The sequence below is a fragment of the Oncorhynchus clarkii genome, chromosome 22 (genome assembly GCF_045791955.1).
Source record: "Oncorhynchus clarkii lewisi isolate Uvic-CL-2024 chromosome 22, UVic_Ocla_1.0, whole genome shotgun sequence".
Taxonomy (NCBI): domain Eukaryota; kingdom Metazoa; phylum Chordata; class Actinopteri; order Salmoniformes; family Salmonidae; genus Oncorhynchus; species Oncorhynchus clarkii.
Window position 1 is genome coordinate 9,332,296 of NC_092168.1, and position 12,153 is coordinate 9,344,448.

The 12,153-nt window shown below is 44.5% G+C and overlaps 1 protein-coding gene across 6 annotated transcripts in view; it reads right to left on the reverse strand.

The window, feature by feature from the left end:
• The window catches only part of LOC139380301 (plakophilin-4-like), a 116,183-nt gene that overhangs the window by 34,393 nt on the left and 69,637 nt on the right, over positions 1-12,153 (reverse strand). For all 6 annotated transcript variants that reach the window (XM_071122889.1, XM_071122888.1, XM_071122891.1 and 3 more), the window contains 2 exons: positions 11,451-11,645; positions 1,019-1,229 (listed from right to left, as the gene is read on the reverse strand). In XM_071122889.1, coding sequence (XP_070978990.1) covers positions 1,019-1,229; positions 11,451-11,645 — 406 coding nt within the window. The remainder of the gene's footprint in view (positions 1-1,018; positions 1,230-11,450; positions 11,646-12,153) is intronic.

Below are 12,153 nucleotides of genomic sequence, written 5' to 3' on the forward strand. Positions count from 1 at the left end.
GTTTCATCTGCAAGGCCCATATCAATGACGTCTCCTAGAATTGTCTACTGGAACTCTTCTACTGGAATCCACGAACCTTACGACAAGAGAAAAGCATAGACGACAAAGTCTGCTTCTATTTCAGCGAGTGTGTTTCACGCTGGCCTTCTGACAAACGCGGAGGAAGCGAAAGAAGTGGAAGTGAGACAGTAGCAACGAGAGGTACACCGCGTCCTCATCGTGACAGACGTGGCTGTAATGCTCCTTGCATCCGTGTGTGTCACATGAGGCAAGACACCACTCCAATCAAATCAAATTCTATTATAATCTAAACAACCCTGGGGGGGGGGACAGTACCAACACCACGGCTACATTTCCCCCGGTACCGAGTTGAGGCCCAGTTGATGCAGGAACATGTTTCTCTCAGGCGCGTTTAGCCCCGCCGCGGAATATGTCCCAGATGGCGCCCTATTCCCTCTATAGTGCACCAGTCGTGACAAAAGTAGTGCAGTATACAGGGAATAGGATGTCGTTTGTGATGCACGCCGATCTGACCTCAGTGCAAAGCAGACTTTGCTACCGCTCTCGGCTAGAGCAACACACAGGGGTGTGAACAGCGCTCCCAACGTGCAAGGTGAGGGGTTTGGCGCTCGAGGGTAAAAAAAACATGGTGCACATGCCTCCGTAGCAAGAGCAGACGCAGCGGTCCACTGAATCTGAGGGTCCATTGTAGAGTGGTCCGTGTAGCCGTGTAGCTTAACGGCTACGGCTCTGGATGTCTGCCCAGCGGGGCTTTCTGTTTGACTAGTAAGAGGACACTAATGTTGACCCAGCACTATATAGAAGCCCAGTAAGCACTGTTAGTGCCAGTGGGTCATATTCAGTCGGTACCAAACGGGAGCAAACGGGCCGAAACGGGGAGGGATCTACCAGGATCATCCAATGAGAAACCAAAAGTGTACGTTTTGTTTTTGCTGTAGAACGTTTTGCCACGGTGTGCAGTCATGAATACGACCCTAGTGCCTATTGAGCCGCTTACCTTGGGTCCTTCTGGATGCTGTCTATGGAGGGCGAGCGGGTGGTCCCGTCGTCCATGACGAGCGGCTGCCGGGCGTAGTTGCCCTCAGAGGGCCGGTACTGGGCAGAGCGGTAGGGCTCGGCGTACGAGGCTGTGGAGTTCAGAGCGTAGTTGCTTCTTTGGTACATCATGGCATTGCGCTGGCTAGAGGTCCTCTGGAGCGTCCCCACGCCTGGAAAGACAAAGGAAAACAATTTAGATTGATTTGAACAGGGGGACACTCACCAGCTTCCAGACCTATACTACACTAGACCTGCCTGAGTTAGCGAAGATTAGCAGTGTTGTTCAAACTACTTCACCTAGAGGATGTGTCCAAAATCGTACCCTAATTCCTTTATAGTGCACTACCGTTGACCACGGCCCAAAGGGCTCTGGTTAAAAGTAGTGCAATATATAGGGAATTAGGGTGCCATTTGAGACACACACAGAGACGTGTTGACCAAGGGAGGTTGGTGGCACCTGAATTGGGGAGGACGGGTCTCGTGGTAATGGCTGGAGCAGAATGGGTGGCCATTCCATTCGCTCCGTTCCAGCCATTATTATGAGCCGTCCTCCCCTCAGCAGCCTCCACTGGTGTTGACTGGATCCCCATTAGCTACAGCCAAAGCTACACTTCCTGGGGTCCACACAAAACATAAAACATCACATAATACACAACATTAATAGTCAATTACAGCTGAAGGACAGAACTATATAGAATTACATAATACATAACATTAATAGACAGGTACAGAACTACATACTGTACATTTAAAATAAGAATACACACTTTCATATTCTTATGCCTTAGCAATCCATACAACATGTACTCATAATGACAGCTACACTGCAGTCATCCATTTTGTTACATTTACTTACTGTGAAAATTGAAGGTCCTAATTCTAATCTCTCAGAACCAGTTGTTCTGTAAACACTAGGAAGAATTTCACAACATTTTAAGAGCCACCTGTGTCCTTGGTTCTCCCATTTGACGTCAAGACTATTAATAATAATAATGTGATTCGTAGATGTTAGGGAATGGAAGTGCAACGAAAACAACAATGGAAATGCAACAATTCCTCCAGCTAAGGCTTCAACCAAACTTTTCACCCTGGCAACCGTGCTATTCCGTTCATAAATGAGCTACAGAGGGAGTTTTCTCTCCAACTAACGGCTTGAATTTAATCCCTTACCTCAGCAACCGTGCTATTCCGTTCATAAATGAGCTACAGAGGGAGTTTTCTCTCCAACTAACGGCTTGAATTTAATCCCTTACCTCAGCAACCGTGCTATTCCGTTCATAAATGAGCTACAGAGGGAGTTTTCTCTCCAACTAACGGCTTGAATTTAATCCCTTACCTCAGCAACCGTGCTATTCCGTTCATAAATGAGCTACAGAGGGAGTTTTCTCTCCAACTAACGGCTTGAATTTAATCCCTTACCTCAGCAACCGTGCTATTCCGTTCATAAATGAGCTACAGAGGGAGTTTTCTCTCCAACTAACGGCTTGAATTTAATCCCTTACCTCAGCAACCTTGCTATTCCGTTCATAAATGAGCTACAGAGGGAGTTTTCTCTCCAACTAACGGCTTGAATTTAATCCCTTACCTCAGCAACCGTGTTGGCGTTTCCTCCAGATAAAGTTTCAATTTAATCCTTCACTTTAGCTACATACGAGGACATTTCAGAGATCCATCACTCCGCTCGGTTCAATAAATTGAACAGTCATCATTATCATCAGATGGGCTTCACTTATGTCCGTCTTCTCGTCTAGGTATTTTTATTTAACCTTTATTTTGACAGGGAGTCGATGCTGAGATCAAGGTCTCTTTTCCAGGAGAAGCCCTGTATAACACCACAATACACATCAAAATACAATAAACTACACATCAAAATTCACGTTATTATACGCAACAATACATAAAAAGTTCAACACAATCATAAGAAACAGACACATTCTTCAGTAAAAAAGGTTTTCTGAAAACGGTCTGAAATGCCCTAGAGGCACCAATTCCTACAATTTTTAAGGGTATTGTAAGATAATTCCACACGTAAGGTGCAAGGAAATTAAAGTCTGATTTACCTAACTCTCTAGACACCAAAGGAGTCTCCAGAGCTAACCAACCCTGTGAACGGGCTTGATAACTTGTCATTTTCAATCTTAACAGTGATGTTAGGTAAGATGGGAGTGTTTGGTGTGATCTACGTGACTTCAAAGAGGTCCAGCCAACATTTTGGTAAATAATACAGTGAAAGGTAATCAAACTGGGTCCTGGAATAAAATGAAGGGCACTATGAAAATCCAAGAGTTTAAGAGAAGAGGCCACTGCAATAGTATCACCATAATCAAGAACAAGTAGAAAAGTTGACCGCAAAATCTGATTCCTAGAGAGACAAGGTAAAAATAGCAAGGTAATCGTTTACGGGGACTCGTTTGATTACAGAACCATCCCATAAGTGATCCATCTGAGACAATCTTACGAGAACTTGAAACATGTGTTCTAGAATCAGTAAATGCCTTGTCACAGCCAGGTCAGCAGTCGGGCAATTGCGTACGTGATAATATTATCCACAAATAGAAGAAATTCAAATGTTTTACCAGATTGACCAATATAGTGTAAAGTGTTACAGGCTACCACCCGTAAAAGGTTAGCTAAGATATAGTGTAATGTGTTACAGTCTACCACCCATAAAGGGTTAGCTAAGGTATAGTGCGTGTCCTTTGGACTTGTTCATAAAATGAATAAATTCCCCTTGATATGGAGTTTCCTACAGTTCTCTTGCGGATTTTTCTCCGGTTCTCTTACGGATTTTTCTCTGGGTCTCTTATGGAGTTTCCTCCGGTTCTCTTATGGAGTTTCCTCCGGTTCTCAGAATCTTGTTTTGCATTTCTATTGTCATTCCCCGCACCACACACACACACACACACCCAGCAGCATCCACCAGTTAAACACAAAATAAGAATACACTTTCATACACTTAAATAAAACTTTGCTCTACTGAATAACAGTAAGTACTCAGTACTGGTACCCCGTGTATATAGCCAAGTTATCATTACTCATTGTGTATTTATTATTACTTTTATTATTACGTGTTTTACTTTGCTATTATTTCTCCGTGTTCTTCCTCTCTGCACTGTTGGGAAGTAAGCATCTCACTGTTAGTCCACGTGACAAATAGAGACTTTGAGACTATCACATCACATTACGGAGGAGTACCTCCTTACTCTACCGAGGCCGTTGCTTACAATCACTTCCTCTCAGCAGGCCCTGATATCCTGATGCCAAAGGCACATCTTATCTTTCACCTTCACCCAAACACCAGATGTGCTACAGAGGGACATGCTACCGCTATTTAGGTCGGAGATGTTGTGATGTGCTGCATTATTCCTTTTTTTGGTTGTTGTTTTTTTAAAGCTACTTTTGCTGCCTGCTTGAGTGATTTGAAATGGCAGGGAGTTCTATGCTATCATGGCTCTATATATATGTTCTATAGCCACATTTTCCATAACCAGATCCAGCTTAGGTCTACAGCTTAAGGAATGATTTGTACGAAATACTATGCTCTTAGTCTTAGATATATGCAGGACTAGTTTATTGCTCTCCACCCATTCTGAAACGAACTGCAACTCGTTGGCATAGGGTGTGGCAGAGGGCGTAAAGCCGTAAAACACATACGTTTTTCCGCTAACAGATTATGGTCAATCATTTCAAAAGGCTGCACCGAAATCTATCAGTACAGCTCCCACCATCTTCTTATTAAACAATGTATTTCAGCAGTCATTTGTGTCAGTGTAGTACATGTAGAACGCCCTTCTCTATAGGAATGCTAAAAGTCTGTTTGTTCATAGATAAATAACATTGTATCTGATCCAACACAATTATTTCCAAAATTTTGCCAAGAGCTGGCAGTAGTCTTATTGGTCTGCTGATAGAACCAGAAAAGGGTGCTTTATAATTCTTGGGTAGCGGAATGACATTAGACCTGGAGGGAAGCGGAGGGAAAACCTTTTTCTCCAAGATCATCTTGAAGATGTGAGAAATAGGCAACATATTCCGCTACCATCCTCAGAAGCTTCCCCATCTAAGTTGTCAATACCGGGTGGTTTCTCATTATTGAGGGCCAGCCACAATGTTTTAACCTCTTCCCTGCTAACTTTATGAAATGTTAATTGCCATTGCTTTTCTTGGCATTTTATGCATGAATATGATGGCCAACAGTTTGTTGTTGGCATTTCATGCCTGAGTTTTGCCAATGAAGTAAGAGGCTTTCGAAATAATTGGTCACATCAAAGAGTTTTGTGATGAACGAGTCATCTGATTCAATAAAAGACTGTGTTGAATGTGTCTTTCTGCCCATAATTTCATTTCAAGTTCTCCAAAGCTTTTTTTCCCCCATCTTTTATTTTATATAATTTATCTTAGTTTCTTCTTCTTTATGTTGAGTTTAGCCACATCATTTCTCAATTTGCAGTAAGTCAGATGTGCAGACAGACTCATTACCCACTCCTTTTGCTTCCTTCTCATTCAACCATACAGTTTTGCAGCTCCTCATCAATCCATGGAGCCTTAACAGTTCTAACAGTCAGTTTCTTAACAGGTGCATGTTTATCAATAGCTGGAAGGAGCAATTCCATAAATGCTTGAAGTGCAGCGTCTGGATTCTCCTCATTACACACATCAGACCAATCCATCTTCGTTATATCTTCAGCATAGGAACCACGACCAAACTTTTCGTATGATCTCTTACATATTATTTTAGGCCCTGCCTTTGGAACTTTGGCTTTTCTGGATAAAGCTATTATATTGCGGTTACTACATCCAACAGGTGTGGATACATCTTCAGAACAAAGTTCTACAAATATAATCAATACACATGGGTGATATAGTACCTGGACTGTTTGAGAACACCCTGGCAGCTTGATCAATAACCTGAACTAGAAGATATGCGTTGGTTACAGTGAGCTTCTTCTTTTTAAGCGGACAACTCAATGGGAAGCAGTCTATATTCAGGTCACTCAGAAAAGAGACCTGTCTGTTAACATCACATACACTATCAAGCGTTTCACACATATTATCCAAATACTGACTGTTCGCATTTGGCAGGCCGATAGCAGCACCACAAAAGAATACGCTTTAGATGTGTCTGGTGAACCTGCAACCACAACACTTCGACAACCTTTAGCGTGAGATCTCCTCTGAGGTTCACAGGAATGTGTCTCTGAAAACATACAGGGACACCATATGCATTCCTGTCTCTTCTATAGATGTTATATCCCTGTATTGCTACTGCTGTGTTGTCAAAGGAAAGATCAAAGTGAGTCTCAGTGATGGCCAATATATGAATGTTATCTGAGGTTAGCAAGTCATTGATTTCATGAACCTTATTTCTTAGGCTGCCTATATTAATATGGGCTCTTTTAAGCCATTTCCTGGGTAGCTTAACAGAGATAAGCATCATATGGGAAACCACAAACAAAGCAAGCCTCAATCCGGGTGCGGGGCTTAGACTATGAACCCCTCTGCTTGGTTCTCTCACCCCTTTCAGGCTTTTGGTTGGGAGGGTGGACAACGAGCCTGTCGTAGCAGATGTAAGCAACGTCCCGACGCTCTCTGTCAGCTTTAATGGCTGGTATCAGTTCTCTTCGCCTCTGGCGCACAGTTTCAGCGTTATCGTCGTTGAGGAAGATGCCGGTTCCTCTCAAGTTCTTGGCACTGTCCATAACAGCCACCTTTGTACCTCAGGAACTTTATCGCTATCGACCTGGGTTTGTCACCTGGATAGGTTTTTCAATCCTGTGGGCGCACTCCACCTCAATCTTCTTATGATCTATCGGCAGCTCTTCAATCATTTTCCTCACTTTCACCTCAGATTCCGTCCAGGTCTCGTTTGGAGACTCTGGGATTCCATCCACAACAATGCTATTTTGCCTTGATTGTCCTTCCAGTTAAGCCTGTATCCCTGTCATTACTAACACCGATTCACCGACAGTGTTGATGCCTTTCCTCGTGGACTGACAGTTAGTGGTCATGCTGCTGCAGTCCTTTTTCAACTCGTCAAGCTGAAAACACACAAGGCTTTTTTCACTCACACAGCAATTCCTCCAATCTGGTTCCACTTAACGACGAGGGTAAAACAGCACTCCCATGATTCCACACTATATAAGTCTCCTTCTTCAAAAGGGACTGTTTTTTTGAAAGAGGTAGGATTAAGCCAGGCAGATCCTGCAGGTTCTCTCACAGGGCTGCAGTCTTGCAGTAGGTGATCCAGCAACACTCCTCTTCTTATCCCTCTCTCCTGTCTGCTTCAGCGTGTTCGGAGGCCAGCTCCACACAGTGCAGTGAGCCCGGCCAAGTGTCCGGCACAGGAATAGACACACACAGCCCTTCCTATCTTGGTGAAACCGCACCGGCGCTAACGCCAGCTAAGCTAACACATAGACACACCAACAGGACATCCTTCCTTCGAATCTTCCAGGCAATGGCAAAAATTTAGTCGACGAGCGTCTTGACTGTGTCACTGTCCATACAACAATGTCTATTTTTCTGCCCCCCTCTCTCCCTCCTCGCGTTGTGATATTGTGACCTAGTTTCTCTCACAATATCACACACTCACACACACACACACACACACACACAGCCTGGCCCTTGACCGCCTTCCTGCTCCGAGCAGCACACATAGCCCACGTGACTGCGTGACAGCTTGACTGCTGCTCTCCTCTCCTCCGGTCACATTTCTATCCTAACATCCTGCAGGGACTGGGTCTGCATACGCTGCAAACACACACACACAAGGCACACATACGACACTCACAGTACACACACACAGTCCCTCCCACCAGAAACAGGACGTCAAATTGAAGCGGCCCTCCAAAAATAAAAAAAATGTGCATCAATGCCCCGCTCTGCTTGGCAGTTCATAGGCCAGTCCAGACTCGCTGCCTTCGGGCTGTGCATACGGTGCATTTGGAAAGTATTCAGACCCCTTCACTTTTTCCACATTTTGTTACGTTACAGCCTTATTCTAAAATTGATTAAATCGTTTTTTTTCCCCTCTTCAATCTACACACAATAGCCCATAATGACAAAGCAAAAATATTTGCAAATATTTGCTAATTTATTAAAAACAAAAAATGGAATATGCATTTACATAAGTATTGGCAGCGATAACAGCCACCAGTCTTCTCGGGTATGACACTACAAGCTTGGCACACCTGTATTTGGGGAGTTTCTCTCATTCTTCTCTGCGGAATCTCTCAAGCTCTGTCAGGTTGGATGGGGAGTGTTGCTGCACAGCTATTTTCAAGTCTCTCCAGAGATGTTTGGTCGGGTTCAAGTCTGAGAGACTGGTCCCGAAGCCACTCCTGCGTTGTCTTGGCTGTGTGCTTAGGGTTGTTGTTCCGTTGGAAGGGGAACCTTTGCCCCCAGTCTAAGGTCCTGAGCGTTCTGGGTCAGGTTTTCATCAACGATCTCTCTGTCTTTCCCTCAATCCTGACTAGTCTCCCAGTCCCTGCCACTGAAAAAATCCCCACAGCAGGATGGCTGCCACCACCATGCCTCACCGTAGGGATGGTGCCAGGTTTCCTCCAGATGTGAAGCTTGGCATTCAGGACAAACAGAACAGAGAATCTTGTATTTTTCATGGTCTGAGAGTCTTTAGGTGCCCTTTGGAAAACTTCAAGCGGCTGTCATGTGCCTTTTACTGAGGAGTGGCTTCTGTCTGGCCACTCTACCATAAAGGCCTGATTGGTGGAGTGCTGCAGAGATGGTTGTCCTTCTGGGAGGTTCTCCCACCTCCACAGAGGAACTCTAGAGCTCTGTCAGAGTGGTCACTTCCCTGTTGTTGTTGGTCACTTCCCTGACCAAGGCCCTTCTCCCCCGATTTGCTCAGTTTGTCCGGGCAGCCAGCTCTAGGAAGATCTTGGTGGTTCCAAACTTCTTCCATTTAAGAATGATGTGTTCTTGGAGACCTTCGATGCTGCATAAATGTTTTAGTACCCTTCCCCAGATCTGTGCCTTAACACAATCCTGCAGACAATTGCTTCGACCCCATGGCTTGGTTTTTGCTCTGACATCCACTGTCAACTGTGGGACCTTATATAGACAGGTGTGTGCCTTTTCAAATCATGTCCAATCAATTGAATTCACCACAGGTGGACTCCAATCAAGTTGTAGAAACATCTCAAGGATGATCAATGGAAACAGAATGCACCTGAGCTCAATTTTGAATTTCATAGCAAAGGGTCTGAATACTTAAGTAAATAAGATATTTCTAGTTTTTGCAACGATTTCTAAAAAACTGTTTTCACTTTGTCATGATGGGGTATTGCTGAGAATTATATATATTTGTTGAATCCATTTTAGAATAAGGCTGTAACGTAACAAAATGTGGAAACAGTCGAGGGGTCTGAATACTTTCAGAATGCACTGTAGGTTATGGGGGTGACTCAACTAGCACACCGCAGAAAAAAACACCCACGGCAAATATCCGGAAATATCACTAAAACTCACATTTGTCTTTTCTCACCAGCACAGACTTTACTGACGGCTGCTTTTATTGAGGATTTGTTTACTTACTATGACGGTGACATGTGGTTGCCTCACCTTGCTATCTGAAAGGGATACCGCGAGATTTTGACAATTTACTACTTACTCGGAGTCAGATGAACCCGTGCATAGCATTTTTATGTCTCTGTATGCAGTACCTGTAGACATGGTATCTATGGGTTCATTTGACTCTGGGTATGTAGAATAACCTTGCAGTATCCCTTAAGGATGAATGTGGTACCTTTGAGTTGCTCTGGAAAAGGGCATCTGCTAAATGACTCAAATGTAAATGTAGAAAAGTGTCCCTTAATCAACAAAGTTACACTTTATGTAACTACAGATCAATTCTCATAGTTACTTAAGTAAACAAATAATGGCTACAAGCCACCACTTTTAAAGTCTACTAAAAAAATCTTATAAGGGAAGAAAAAAAACACTCCATCTCTAAAATGCTACAAAATCAGCATTGATCAGCATTTGCATTCTAGCCGTACCTGAGTTTGGCAATGTTCTTTTTCTGCGCCAGGAATCAATATAGCCATTTAGCATAAATAACCCTCATTCTCACGAGAAATACACCAGAAATACTGCAGATAAAGAATGTAGCCGTGGAAAAAGGCCATTCAAATGTCATTTCACACCGTAACAAAGAGTGCTTGGGGATTAAATTTGTTTTTTTTCTCTTCTAATGAGGCCCAAACGTCCTGTTTTCTATTCCTCTCAATAAAGCTGGGCGCATGCACATTATGGGCCCTTATCGTTATCTGAGAGGCTTCTTCTGAGCATCAATACCATTTATTACTGGACTTATGGGTCAGGGAGGATCTCAGGTCTGCTGAATAGAGGATGCTGAATTAGGTGAGTGCTGGAGGACGAGGGACGATGAGGGGGGTGAGGAGAGAATGCTAACTTCCAAACCCAAACCGCTGGCAGTGGCTGCAATGTCTGAGTCCCAAATGGCACACTATTCTCCATGGGCCCTGATCAAAAGTAGTGCACTAAATAGGGTGCCATTTGTGCCATCTGGGCATGCCATCTGGGCATGTCCTACTTTTAGGCCCATGTCAAACAAAAGTAGTGCACTTAATATGTAATTGGGTGCCGTTTAGGATGCAGCCTGTGTGTGGACATCCTATTGTTCCCTGGCCCCTCATCCCTCTTCTCATTATGAGTGTGACACACAGGTAATTGACTCTTTTGTGGCTTGAGTATCAGCCCATGCCTGTCTCCTCTCCTGTCTCAGCCCCATCTTTGACAGAGGAGGGAGGAAGGGAAGGATGGAGAGACAGGCTAGCATGCAGACTGGCTGGGCTGGAGGGCTGGATGGCTGTCTGGCTTGGGCACAAAGTGTTCCCGAGAGAGTGTGAAAGAGAGTAAGTGAGTGAGTGAGTGAGTGAGTGAGTGAGTGAGTGAGTGAGTGAGTGAGAGTGAGTGAGACAGAGAGAGACAGAGAGAGACAGAAAGAGACAGAGAGAGAGAGCATCTGGGCTAGAGTGGGGATCTAACATATATAAACCATGACAGAGTCATTTTAAATGAAGGATACTGCTCTCTCCTCAACATCTGTTTCTCACTAATGCTGCCTGTCTGTCCTCACTGCTGATCAAATCTGCTTATTAATGCCTTGATACCATATTGTTTACATTAGTGTTCTCATCAGTGCACACAGAGACGACAATAGGGTTGCAAAATTCCAGGAACTCTCCCAAAACTCCCAGGTTTTTCCAGAAATTCCAGTTGAAAGATTCTCGGAATTAGGAAGGAATAAACAGGAAATCCGGGAATCCTCCAACCAGGATTACTGGAAAACCTGTGAATTTTGTGAAAGTTACAGGCATTTTACAGGCCTGGTCATGTGGTTACTGTACCTGAGGGCCCCCTGTAGATGGCGCTCTGCAAGGCATGGTTGAGGTCCACGGGGGCCTGGTGGCTGGGGCTGCGGTACAGGGGCCCATGGAAGGTTCTGTCCTCGTAAATGGGCGTGATGTGTCGGTCAGGGGACATGGCTGACCTCAGGTCCTGGCCCAGCTGGCTGTGCTGACTGGCGTACGAGCTCCGCATGCCTAGAGGGATAGGGGAGGGAGGCGAGGGAGCGTAAGTCTGTATCCCAAATGACAACTTATTCCTGATATAGTGCACTAGTTTTTGGGCCTTGGTCAAAAGTAGGGCACTATATAGGGGAGAGTGCCCAAGACAGTAGTACAGGTTCCGGGTTAGAGACTGCCACCAGCCTCGTGAATCTCCCAGTGTGTCACCCCTAATCACCATTAGCATCACACAGTGACAGCACTGGAGCCACTACACAGCAGCACACACCACAGATAGGGATCAACTGCGATGATTCAGGCACTCTGGAATTGCTAGCGAGAGCTCAGAGTAAAAACTCTGTTACCCGCGTTGGAGTTTGACATTTAAGCCGCTAAAGTCTTAATTGAAATGAATTCATGGCTCATTTCCAATTCTGTGTAATGCTAAAGGCAGTAGCTTTTTCAGTTTTTCATGCCACACCGCCCCAGCTCTCATCTCCACCCTCAATGATTCAGCTTATTAGTTAACACACTCTCTTCTCTC